Here is a 13,151-nt window from a genome sequence, read left to right on the forward strand (position 1 = left end):
AAGGCCCGGAAGCTGATTGTATTCACTCAGCAAATACTGGGGCCAGACCTAAATTGGGTGCCTAGTTACCAATACAAGAAAGGTTCAGTCCTATTTTGGTTCTTAACGGAAAAACCCTGCTGAACATCAAAAAGAATCCCAAGTATGATGAAGTTTACAGAGGGGAGGTGGCTGACACAGATCCTTGATGGGATTAGGTGGGGGAGGGGTGAGATCCAAAGAAGGTGCAGGATCTAAGGAAGGAGCCAGATGGTGGGGTCAGAGCTTTGGGGACCCAGGTCAGTTTATTCAAATGCCCTGGGGCAGAGGAAGGTCAACCTGGAGAAAGTGAAGGCAGAACTGGGTCTGAAGCAGGCCAGGGTGGGTTGGTGTGAGATAAAGGGACCGATGATGAGAGGTCATGTGGGCCCGCTGAAGACTGGGAAACCCTGGACATGTTCTACATTCACGGAGAATGACTCACCTGTGTGAACTGAACGGAAATGGTGGGCCTGATGCATGCTGATGCCAAGCCTCGTGGTCTTCCTAAAGAGCTCCCAGGCCTCTTCTCCGCTCTGGTGCCCATGCAGCTCTAAAAATATTTTCGGTGTAAAATATATTTGGTAACAAAAATCATATGACATACAGGTTTCTGTTGTCTTTAATTATAATGCTGGGTTGAATACACTTAATTTAGCTCCACAAATGCTAGTGCATTTAATTAGGAAGTGTTTCCTCAGACCCCCTGGGGAGGGGTTTACTAAGAATTTACTCATCTGGCTTCAGTTTCTCAATCTCTGTCCATTTCAAAGAAAGATGGGTCTTTAATTTTTTAATTTTCTTACACCACTGTTCATTTTTTTTAGTAGTTTTTTTTTTTTTTTTAAGATTGATTTATTTATGCATGCAAGAGCTGGGGTACAGGCCAGAGATGCCTGTGAAAGGGGTGAGAGGATTCACCAGAGACAGAGTGGGGGAACAGAACAGGCAGATTGACCGAAGTACACTGCTGAGGGCGAGACAGGAGAGGTCTGCTGCGCCATGTGGACTGCTCCCTGGCTGGCCAGGAATCGAACTTGTGCTGCAGAGTCTGCAGATTTCTTCATAGGTTGCGTCTTAACCCCTTGCACCACCAGGGAGGCCTGCATCTGATATTTTTCTTTTCCCTTCTGATGTATTTCACTGGGCATAATCCCTTCCAGCTCCATCCATGTTGCTGCAATTGTCATGAGTTTGAAAGATGGATCTTTAGAAGGCCTGACCTTTGACTGTGTCCTATAGGATAACCTCTGAGCCTTTGGAATATCCTGCCTGATAAAAATTCTGTGTTCCTGTTTTTGAATCATACAGTTTGATCATAGAGTTCTGAAGATGAAGTATGGAAGTCATGGAACATTCCAGTGATCCATGTCCTACACGTGAGCCCCATAAAGTCTTGGATCCCATGACAGGTGAGTTTCCCTTATAGACAATGCTGCATGTAGCTGTCTTGCAACTGTGCGGAGACTGTTGAGTGCTGTGGAGAGGACAATTAGTTGGATGTGACTTCTCTAGAGTTCACCCTTTGTTTAGGTCCTTCTGGGGAGTATCACACCTGTGGTTATTGTAAAAATCAAGTTGACAAAAAACAGATTAACAGGAAAAAAAAACAAATTTAATTTTGTATGTATGGGAGTCCCGTGAAAATATGAGTTTGCAGGGCAAGTTGGGCAGTCGTGAGTCATATGTACCCCGAGCTAAGGAATGGGATGGGGGCTAGGGCTTCAAAGGGGAGGAAGGTGATGCATCAGCCATGAACAGAAGATATGTGTTAACGGGAAGTTCACCTTGTCATGCAGGTCTCTCAGATAAAAGAACTGTCTCTGTAATAGCTTCTTTCTGGGCCAGGCTCCCCAGCTAAATACTTTCAGGCAGTTTAGGAAGAGATAAGAGTTTCCCTAGAGTCTACTGGGGCTTGATTTTATTTCATTCAAAACAATCCACACGCGGGGAGTCAGGAAAGAGAAGATGGGACTGAACCTCTTGTGTCCCAGAGTGGCCTGTGCTCAGAGGCTAGCGAGGACCTGGCACAGAAGTCGGTTTAAGGGGGTGAAGTGCCAAATGTGGAACATTTTGAGTCTTAAAAGGAAACTAACAATTGGATAAAAAAAGAATTTGTAAGTCCAAAGTGTAACTTTAAAAAGTCAGGAGAGGTAGTCAGGGAGGTAAACTCTTTTTTAGAGAAGAATGCCAGCAACTAAATAAATGAGAATAGAGAAATTACTTATCCACAGAACATACTTATCCACTGATTCAGGCAAAAATCATCACTGACTGCTAAAGACTTGGGGGTGGGGGTGGGGAATGTGGTTAGGGATCAGGTTGTCTACAAATTACTCTTAATTATGAAGGAGAAAGGGACCTTAAAATGGAGACATTCACTGACTGGTTTGAGCCAACTAATCAAACTGACATGAGTGCTTCCTACAGGACACAATGGGAAGAACACCCATTGCTGCAACTTTCTGGTTGAAGAACTTTGGCCTGAATCTAATAGGTAAATGATCAGGCTAATTTAGAATGTGACACAGTCACCAAGACAACAGGCCTGAAGTCTTCATAAAAGACAGTTTATGAAAGACAGAACAGGGTCTCCCCGGTGGCACAGCGGTTGAGCGCTGGGTTGCGCTGGGTTGCGAAGCTGCCCGCGGCCTCTGCAGCGCTGGTTCAATCCCTGGCTGCTCCCCGGCCACCGGAGGAGGGTCCCACATGGCGCGCAGACCTCTCCTGCCGCCCGCTGCTCCCCTCAGCAGTGTACTTCGGTCCTTCTGCCTGCTCCGCTCCCCGCTCTGCCTCTGGTGAATTCTCTCACCCTCCCGCCTTCTGACTGTGCCCAGTGCATGTATAAATAAACAAACAAACAAATAAATAACTCTTAAAAAAAAAAGAAAATAAATTTAAAAAAAAATAAAGAAAGACAGAACAAAGAGGAGGAGGAATGGACCAAAGTTTGGGGGTGACAGATATTGTCATAGTCTTGATGCTGCCATTAAACATGTCAGCACTCCTGAAACTGTGCACTTAGTTTGTATTTTATTATCTGCCTATTATCCCTTAATATTTGTTAAGAAAAGTGTTAGGAGAACTTAACCTAGTTAAAAAAAAAATCTGAGGCCAAATGACAATGTATGAACATTAATTAAAATACTAATTTAAAAAATAAATCTGAAGGTAGCATTAGATCATCTGGAGAAGCACATATTCTGTATTAATTAAATTTAAAATCATATTTCTTAAATTACATTAATAAAATTGTGATTCTATGGGAGAGATTCTCATTTTTAGAATGTTAGACTTTAAGCAGTTAGCAGGAAAATGTCATGGTTTGTGAAACTTATTTTCTAATGCTTTAAAAAACAGATAACAAAAATGAGAGGCTAGAGAGAAAGATAAAACATGCTAAACATGTTCATTATACAGGATTTAATTTTACTAGACTTTTAATTTTTCTGTATGTTTAAAATTAAATTAAAAAACAGTATGTGGGGCCTCCCCGATGGCACAGGGGGTAAGTGGTTAAGTCTCAGTGCTATCAAGCTATTGTCAGCCACTGGGGCATGAGTTTGAGTCCCAGCCAGGTAGCTGAGCCACCATGCTCCCCTTAGCAGTGTATTTCAGTCAGTCTGCCTGTTCTGCTCCCCACTCTGTCTCTGGTGAATTCTCTCACCCCCACACCTCTGGCCTACACCCCGGTTCTTGTATGCATAAATAAATAAAAATAAATCTTTTTTAAAAACCTGTATGAATATATTTTAAAGTTGTACAAAACTATCCCCTTCCCATTCTTGCTCCCACTCTCCTACTCAAAATCAGAATATTGGAAGTTTGTACCTAATGACATCTGAGAATCAAAAAAGATGCATAAATTCTAGCCTATTCCATCAACCCATAGACAATAGCAGATAGAAGTAAGGTTTGAGAATCAACGATTAAGGACTCTGTACACTGAGTTTTTTATAATCTACTGTCCTTACCCACTTGCCCCCCGTGGGGCTCTGATCTGAGGCTAGTAGTATTTACAAAGCAGCCATTTTGTGCCTGTTGCTAGGATAATGTATATCTTCATTTTACTATTAATGTCATCACCGTGACTTTTGTTTTATACTTATTTTGCACGAGAAGAAATTGAGGTTCCGAGGAATGAAGTAGCTAGTCCCAGGACACCCTGCTTAAGTAATAACAGAGCTGAGACCACACTCAGAATGAGCTCGGGTTCTTTCTGTGTCCCCTGGATATGCTTGTCTCCCTTCGATTACTAAGTGCTTGCATGAAAAAACTTATAAATCTCTATCAGTCTCTTCTTAGATCACTTTGGGGGAGAATATTCTCAACTGGAGAATTACCAGGTCAGAATTGATATAAAGTACAGATGTGTGAGTATTTTGAAAGAAAAAGGTCACTGGGGCAGGACGAAAAGCGACATTCCTGCCCTGTAGTCCTAAGGAAGCTGGTTCTGAACCCCTTCCCTTCCTTGGTGGTGTTAGGGGGAAAAGGCTGTCCTAAAGCTAATTCCATACAGGCTTTGTGGGCTCCACCCCCACCCCAGGCCAAAGCCAAAGACCCTGGGAACTCCAAATCCCATCACCACCCAAGGGAAGGTGGCTGGGACCTGAGGGTGGGATTAAGCAGCCAGGTTGATACAAGGCAGACACGTGGGATTTGGGGGGGGGGGTCCCCCATTTTGGCTCTCCGCCAGCTCACAGCCATCCTGCCAGCTCTGAGAGTGCCTTTGGGTTTCCAGGTTGGCGGATCGGGTAGGATGCATTAAAGACTTTATTTCCCTATTTTCTCCCTGACTTGTACATTTCCTTAATTCCCTTTCCCTTGTAAATAAACCTTTTATTAACCTTTTGTGTGTGCCTGTAGTGGAGTATTAATAAGTCCCTTTTTAAGCGCGCCGGTGAGGACCCACAGCCAGGCAACCTGCTCAATATCAGGGCTGCCCTATAACAGCGGGAGACCCTTCCTTCTACAACTCTTGAGAGGATTCCATGAGGTGTTTTAAAGCACAGCGTTCAGTCACACAGCAAAGTACTCAGCAAAAGGTTGCTTTTGCTTGAAAAGCAGAGGGTAAAAAAATACTGGAGGAAACAATGATCTGGTGGAAATATTATGTTACTGGGTTTTCAAAAACACTGTTTTCACCATGAGTCCATTCTCCCTCCAGGCTTCTGCTCAGCTTGCCCACATGTGAAATGAGTGTGATGCTCTGGGAACATTTCGAAGGCTCTGAGTGAGGGGAACAGAAAGTGAGAGTTTATAGAAGAGCATGTATCCTCTCCTTTTACTTTCAAACCAGAAAGGCGACTCCCGAATGTCACAGACCACCCCAGGCTGGATCCAGGAGGAAGCCACACGCTGCGGCCCTGCCATGCGCCGGCGCGGCCACTAGAGGGCAGAATGTCCCGGCATTTTTGTTGATTTGGTGCCGCGTCTGCTCCTGCGCTATCGTGATCGTTCACGCAGCTTCCAGCAGGTGGCGCTAGCCTCCTAGTCAGGGCCCAAGTCTGCAGGATAGAATTTGTGTCGTGAAAAAAAAAAAAAAAAAAAAAAGCCTCCACCTCCCTCCTGAATCCACACTGAAATGGTGCAAAATCTGCATTGCTCTTTTGTGTCTTCTCCCTGGGCGCTCAGGTGCCTATTTGGACACTCATGTGTTTTCAGGGTGACAACGACTAAGTTATTGAATCCTTGAAGTTGGTGGCATAGGGGACTGAAGGCATGAACTGATAGGGAAGTGATTGCATCTATTAAGAAGATGGAGGCACAGCAAGTGCTGAAGGTCAAGTTTCAGTGGCTGTTGCCAGGTTTGTGGCCACTGAAAAGAGTAGTTTGTGTTTGTGATCACCCGGGGCCTCTGAACAACATCAGCATGTTTTGCTGGCTACATACTCTCCTTCCCCCAAACCAAATTTTGTACATTCCCCAAAACAATCAGGCCCTGCATGAGTTGTTCCCTGCACTGTCAGGCTCCCACCTTCCCAGCCCCTCTCTAAAGCCTGGAAAAGACTCTCCCTGCTGGGTTTTGAAGGGGAACCGGGTCAGGTTCCATCTTAGCAGTGACTGGGGGATTGGATGTGATGTGTCTTCTGGAGGAGAAAACAGCTCTGAGCAGCAGGGGAGGGAGGGGCCCTTAATCCCGGGTGGGTGGTCCAGGAGCAGCAGGAGGCAGGGAGAGGAGGCTGCTCCCCTCCCAGGGCACGTGGGCCAACGCTGAGAGCTGGACAGCTGAGCCCTTGCCGGCCCAGGGTGAGTGCGGGCTCAGAAAGGGAGTTACTGGGGAGTGGTTTCCAGTCACCCAGGTATTGTGTCCCCACCTCCTGGCACAGGTGCCTGGTGAGGGGACCTGAGATTCTTCTATCCCATCCCCCACAGGTCGCTCAGACATTGTTCAGGGATGGAGTCTGGTTAACTCCAACTGGGTTTTTCCTTAAAAGTTAGGGTCTCCAATTGCAACCCCAAGACCCAGATGGATGCCTCATTCTACTGGATTGCTTAATGCAACTTGGGTCTTGGGTCTTTAGGCAGCTTGGGTCTTGAAAAGCCTGTGATGGGGAAAGAGACCCAAATATGACCGACTTGGGAGAATTCAGGAGCAAGAAATAGGTGTGTTATGGGAGGGTGAATTGATTAGATTCACCTTTAAAGAGCTTGTTTTTCAAGGTGGATACTTTTTTTTTTTTTATGCATACAAGAATTGGGATACAGGCCAGAGATGCAGGGGTGAGAGGATCCACCAGAGACAGAGTGGGGAGCAGAACAGGCATGTCTACTGAAATACACTGCTGAGGGGAGCAGCGGGCGAGACAGGAGAGGTCTGCTGCACCATGTGCATAGCTCCCTGGCCTGGGATTGAACTCAAGCCACTGTGGATGGCAATAGCTTGATGAAGCTGAGACATTAACTCCTGCGCCACCTGGGAGGCCCCAAGGTGGAGACTTTAGTCTGATGCAGATGTGGGAAAGTGAGGCGGGGTGGCTCGAGCTATGGGGGCAAGGGAGCCTGACCCAACTTCTTTGTCCCTTGCTGGACCTGGACTGGAAGTTGGGGGTGGGGGGTTTAGTCTAAACTTGTCCCCAGTGACCTCCTATATTAGCTCTTTAACTCTGTCCTAAATAGTTTACTTATTATTATGTAAATACCTTTTTATTTACAGTATTCCAATCATGTTGTGAGACCCAGGGCAAATGTTTTATAACTTCAAGTCTGGTTTGTTTTGTTTTGTTTTCCTCTTCTAAAACAAGCAACAGTAATTCTACTTCAGAAATCATTTTATCTCTTAAGTTACTAACCTATGGTAGAATCTCAATATTTATTCAGTGAATTAAATATTTGGAAGTATGCATGAAAAGTGTGCAGGGAATGACAAGGAGGGTAAGTGCTGGAGCAGAGAGAACCAGAGAGAAGCTAGGAGGTGAAGTCAGAGAGCTGAGGCTTGTGCCTGCGGGTCAGCAGGTCGTGGGAAAGACTTAGTCTCCTTTACTGAGTCCAGGGGAAGCCCCTGGAGGGTCTGGAGGACCCTAGAGTTTACCAGGAACATTGGCTACTGTGTCAAAATCGATAGAAAATAGTAAGAGGAAGGCAGCAGGGAGCCATTAGGAACTTCCTCTAATAATCCAGGCAAGAAATGCTGGTGGCCGAGGGAGTGATGAGAAGTGGCTGATTTCTGGATCCACCGTGACAGCATCGCCTACAGCATGTGTTGATGATCCTGCACAGGACATGAGAATAAAACAAGCATAAGGACACATCCATTTCTTTAGCCCGAGGAACTGGTAAGCTGGAGAAAGCACTGGCAGAAGCAGAGGAGAGGCAGCAGGAGGCGGCCTGCACAGGTTACATCAGCAGGGGCTCTGTGCTGAGCCTATTAAGTCACTGGTGCTCACTCGACATGTGAGGGGAGCTGTCAGGTAGAGGCTGGAACTCTGGGTCAGAGTTTAGGGAGGGGACCCACGCTGAAGGTAAAAGAACAAATGCTTTTTAGGTTAATTATGTTCCATGCAATATTTCAAAAGTTTTCTTGTTTTTATTTGCTGAGCAGGCAACTGTATTTGTGGTGCCCAGTAGAGGAAGTGGAGATTAGGGATTTCTAGTGAAAGATATTCAAAAGAAATGACTAAAAAGGAAAGAGAAACCCTAGGTTGGTGGTTTGAAAGCCCGAATAAGCAGTGTTTCTGAAGGAGAGAGTTATCAACTTCATCGATGAGCTGATGGACGGAAAATGGCCATTGAAAATAATAAAATAGGTATCATTGGTAAATTTTAAGAAAAGGTGTTCATGGAGTTGGGACTAGGAAACGTTGCCTTTTCTTGAGTTCAAGAGCGAATAGGATGTGAGAAATGAGAATAAAGATCTTTTTCAAGGATCTTCCTGTAAAAAGATCAGAGAGCTGAGATGATAGCTGGACAGAGGAGTAAGATTTGAGATATTTCCTTTGAGATGGAAGAAATAGCACCTCCTTTATATGGTGATGGATAACCTGAAGGAGGCACACAATTGATGCTGGAGGGAGAGCAATGTTCCTGGGTGTGTGAGGGAGTATATATCCCACCTTTGAGGGAAGCATGATTAAATTTATGCTCTATTTTTAGTTCCTCCAAGGTCAAATGCAACTAAAGGGTTCCTTTCATCATCAGTAGAGATGGAATTAGATCAAGCAGAGATTACAAAGTTGCAAATGAGATGTGAATATTATCACTTCCAGCACATTGAATCAAGGAGGTTCCCTCCCAGCCAGCACTGCTGAATATCCCATAAGTGCCAGACGCTCCCACCCTAAGGAGGGGCCCCAGTCTTTGCAGGGTGGGATCTGAATAGCCCCACCTACCCCCCCACCCCCCCCACCCCCGCCACCACCTCTTGCAGATGGAGCACACTGGCTGGTGCCAGGCTGACTTCACACCCCCTGGAAGGAGATAACCCTTGCCAGATTTTTCTGACAATCTATTCCTGATCTCCAATTTCGTTATGTGAAATTGAAAACCCCAGGTTTCATATGAAAACCCCAGTTTCCATCTTGGGTCTTCAGATAAATATCGTTTGGCTTAAATCACATCCATTTATATGCATGCATTCATATATCCTGCAGTTAAGAAGCTTAAGTTAAAAGTACGTTTTGATATATATTTTACAGTCAGTGCTGCTAGAACATTCTGTGGTTTAAAATAAGGGTACCAGATTGTTTTTTCATGAAATTGAAATGATTGAAATTAAGATTTTTCTTCTTGCTTACCAGATTCTCTTAGATTTGAGTATGTGAAGTACTTTTCCCAGAACGAAGGTGACAAGGGGAAATCTCACCCAAGTATCATCCCACAGTGCATATACTTTCCCCAGCCCCATGTGGCCACTATGGGTTAATGTAGGGTGGGTAGATTTGGGGTATAGAGAGAATAATCAGTGTTGGCCTCAAATGTAGCCTAGAACAGAGAGGGGGCCACAGATGAATTAGCTTTTTTTATATACAGGAATATTCTCATATTTTTCACTTAGGTTCCAATCTGTGTTCTGATTGAGAAATTTGTTGAACTTATCCTCACATCCGCTGAGCTGCTGAGAGCAAGCGCACTTGTCCAACTAATCTGTGGTCAACTGCAGGTGGTGAGAGGAACTCTGCTGGCCCCCTACCTGCATCCCTGATATCAGAGGCCTCATAGGACACCAGGGCTGCCCTTAATTGCAGAGACAGTCAGCACTGGAAGGACTAGCGGGTCAGAAGCTGTGTCTGCTTCTCACAGGAGAGAAACGGCAGAACCCAACTTCCTGCAGAGAACCTGCCACAGTCAGCCCTTCACACGCGGCCCAATGGAGGTCTCAGCAACCCTGGCAGCGCTGCAGGCAGAGGTCTATTGTCCTGTCTGTCTGGGCTTCCTGACAGACCCCGTCACCATCCCGTGTGGCCATAACTTCTGTCGCTCGTGCATCCAGCAGTCCTGGAAGGATCTCCTGGACAGGTTCCCCTGCCCTGTCTGCCGCTACCCACAACAAGAGAGGCACTTCAGTGCCAACCTCCAGCTGGCCAGGATGATTGATTTGGCCAAGATGGTGCACAGCAGCAGCAGCCAGAGCAGGCAGCAAGAGAAGGTCCTGTGTGAGCGGCACAACCAGGTGCTGGGCCTCTTCTGTGAGGATGACCTGGAGGTGGTGTGTGGCCTGTGCACCTCTGACCACCAGGGTCACCTGGTGAGGCCCATGGAGGAGGCCGCCTCCCACCACAGGCAAAGGCTCAAAAGATACATGGAGACACTGAAGAAGCAGGTGGCAGATGTGGAGACACTAGTCACTATTCAAGACAGAAAACTAGTGGAGTTGAGAGAATATGTAGGACACCACAGGTGGAAACTAGCCTCAGAATTTGAGCACCTGAACCAGTTTGTAGAATGTAAGCAGGAGGCAGCCATGTCCAAGCTGGCTGAAGATGAGAGGGACATTCAGCAGAAATGCAGTGTCCACACAAGGGCTTTATCAGACCACATTTCCACCCTGAAAGGGCTACTCAAGGAGGTGGCAGAGAGGAGTGTGATGTCAGAGGTGAAATTGCTGAGGGATATCAAGAGCCTCCAGGTCAGGTGTCAAAGCCTGGAGGCCCCAGCTGTGAGCTCCTTCCAGTTAAGGTGGGAAGGCTTCAGTCTCCCTCCCCTGTATTCTGCTCTGCAAAAGATTATCCAGAGATTCAGGGAGGAAGTGACTCTGGATCCCCAGACAGCACACCCTAACCTGCTCGTGTCCGAGGATCACAAGTCTGTGACATTTGTGAGGAAAAGGCAGAAAGTGGCCCGGAATCCGCAGAGGTTCGTGGCTGAGACCGCGGTGCTGGGTGCTCAAGGCTTCCGGGGAGGCCGCCATTACTGGGAGGTGCAGGTGGGAGACAAGCCTGAGTGGGCCGTGGGGCTGTGTCCAGACTCCCCGTCCAGGAAGAGGCAGAGGCCCCTGGCAGGCCAGGGCACGCGCTGGACCCTTGGGCTGTGCGCTGGGGCCTATGTGGCAGTGGGCCGCGTGTCTGTGCCTCTGGCTCTGAAGGAGAAGCCCAGAGGGGTCGGCATTTACCTGGACTATGAGCTGGGCCAGATTTCCTTTTACAGCGCGCACGACAGGTCCCACATCCACTCCTTCAGGGAGACGTTTTCTCAAGTGCTCAAGCCTTACTTCTGTGTGGGTCGGGATTCTCAGCCCCTCACAGTCTGCCCAGGAAGACATGATGAAGACTGAAGTGGGACTCTGCTCCATTTTCTTCTGTCATTTATGGATAACAAGTAGATTGTACAACTGTCAGTGAGCGTAGGATTGAATTTTTACATTACTCATTTGACTTAAACGCAACTTCTAAAATTTTGTTCTTCATTTATCCTTTGGGTTTCACTAGCAGCAAATAAAATGCGAGAAGCAATACACATGGGAATAACTCTAACGAGTAGCTGGATTTAAGATTAGTTTGTATAGGTTGTAATTTCACACCAATAAATTTTTTTTTCCATTTGCTATTTTGTGTCAATTTCGACCTATTGATATGACAAATGAATTGACCCTTAGAGTTCTTATGATCATGAGATGCTCTTCAGCAATCACCACCAGATAAATTTGTTAATGATGAATATTTATTACTTACAAGACCTGGAAATTGCACCCACACCTGGGTCACAGTGAGGTCACCTAGAGAGAGAGAGAGAACATGGGTTTGGGGTCCTGCTTTTATTTGGACTGAGGGTAAGAGGTTTAGGATTTTGTAGTTTCACTCTTTTACTTGTACATTTAAATCGTAAGTCAAGAATTTATAGTGGGAGAAGAGAAAAGAATGAAAAATGAAAGACAGCTGTATCTGACCTGTTCTATAAATCAACCAGTAATCTGTAAAACAAAAGGAGCTGCTGGGGGAGGTGGGGGAGGGGCTGACTGTTATACAGGGTGTGACTGAGTGAGTCAGCCCTCTTTGAAGTGGATGTCAGCTCTGGGAACTTCTAATGCATTTACGTATTTACATTGACATATATTACAAATTTTGTGTACCATCTACGACGTGCTTCTACACCCCATGACTGAATATATTCTGAGGGGTTGAGAAGACAGAATTTGGGGTAGAATATTTTCAGGGCTCTCATCTTAGTGCATGTGATACAGGCGCTTAAGCTCCCAATTAGTTTGTAGGATGTTTTTGTGGGGAAGGGCCCTAGAAGATAGAGAGGTTGTCTCCATAGACATGCTTAGGTCTCCTCTCCCCAATTTCCCCACATCTTGGAATCCCAATGAGAAAGCCCAGGTACCACCTCCTTTGGTTTTTTTTTTTTGTTTGTTTGTTTTTAGATTTATTTATGCATACTGAGGTAGGCTAGAGATGCAGGGGGTAAGAGGATTCACCAGAGACAGAGTGGGGAGCAGAACAGGCAGACTGACGAAAGTACACTGCTGAGGGGAATAGCGGGCAAGACAGGAGAGGTCTGTGCCCTGTGGGTCAGCTCCCTGGCTGGCTGGGGATTGAACTCACGCTGCAGTGACTGGAAATAGCTTGATAGTGCTGTCTTTTTTTTTTTTTTTAAGATTTTATTTATGCATACAAGAACTGGGGTACAGGCCAGAGGTGTGGGGGGTGAGAGGATTCACCAGAGGCAGAGTGGGGAGCACAACAGGCAGATTGACTGGAATACACTGCTGAGGGGAGCAGCGGGTGAGTCAGGAGAGGTCTGCGCGCCATGTGGGTAGCTCCCTGGCAGGGGATCAAACTCGTGCTGCAGTGGCTGCGAACAGCTTCATAGGTTGTGTCTTAACCCCTTGCGCCACCGGACAGGCCTGATAGTGCTGTCTTTAACCCTGGTGCTGTTATGGGGCAACCCCGATATAAAATGGGTTGCCTGGCTGTCACCCGCGCGCTTAAAAGGGACTTACTAATTTTGTTAGTGGGAAAAGGATGTCCTAAAGCTAATTCCATACAGGCTTGTGGACTCCACCCCCCCAACAGTGCCACCAGGGAGGCCGGAGGTGAGATGTTTAAAGCAGCTAGCTGCTAGTTGTGCTAGACCCTCACCCACCCCACCTAACAATCACACAAACACCAAGTTACTTTCCTTTTCCTGCTCTCTCATTTTGAACCTACTGGGGTAACCACCTTGTTCTCCCAATACAACCCCTTAACACCATACCA

The 13,151-nt window shown here is 46.4% G+C and overlaps 1 protein-coding gene across 1 annotated transcript; it reads left to right on the top strand.

The window, feature by feature from the left end:
- Window positions 1-9,823: 9,823 nt before the first annotated feature.
- On the top strand, window positions 9,824-11,227 carry LOC119234746 (tripartite motif-containing protein 75-like). Its single transcript, XM_037497756.1, has one exon. It carries the CDS (start codon window positions 9,824-9,826, stop codon window positions 11,225-11,227), a length of 1,404 nt encoding a protein of 467 aa, XP_037353653.1.
- The last annotated feature ends 1,924 nt before the right edge of the window (window positions 11,228-13,151 follow it).

The sequence above is a fragment of the Talpa occidentalis genome, unplaced genomic scaffold, assembly GCF_014898055.3.
Source record: "Talpa occidentalis isolate TD23 unplaced genomic scaffold, MPIMG_talOcc4v2.1 talOcc4.8, whole genome shotgun sequence".
Taxonomy (NCBI): Eukaryota; Metazoa; Chordata; class Mammalia; order Eulipotyphla; family Talpidae; genus Talpa; species Talpa occidentalis.

Bases quoted from the DNA above. Each gene is read 5' to 3' on its own strand.
- LOC119234746 (XM_037497756.1), top strand. From the start codon at position 9,824: ATGGAGGTCTCAGCAACCCTGGCAGCGCTGCAGGCAGAGGTCTATTGT.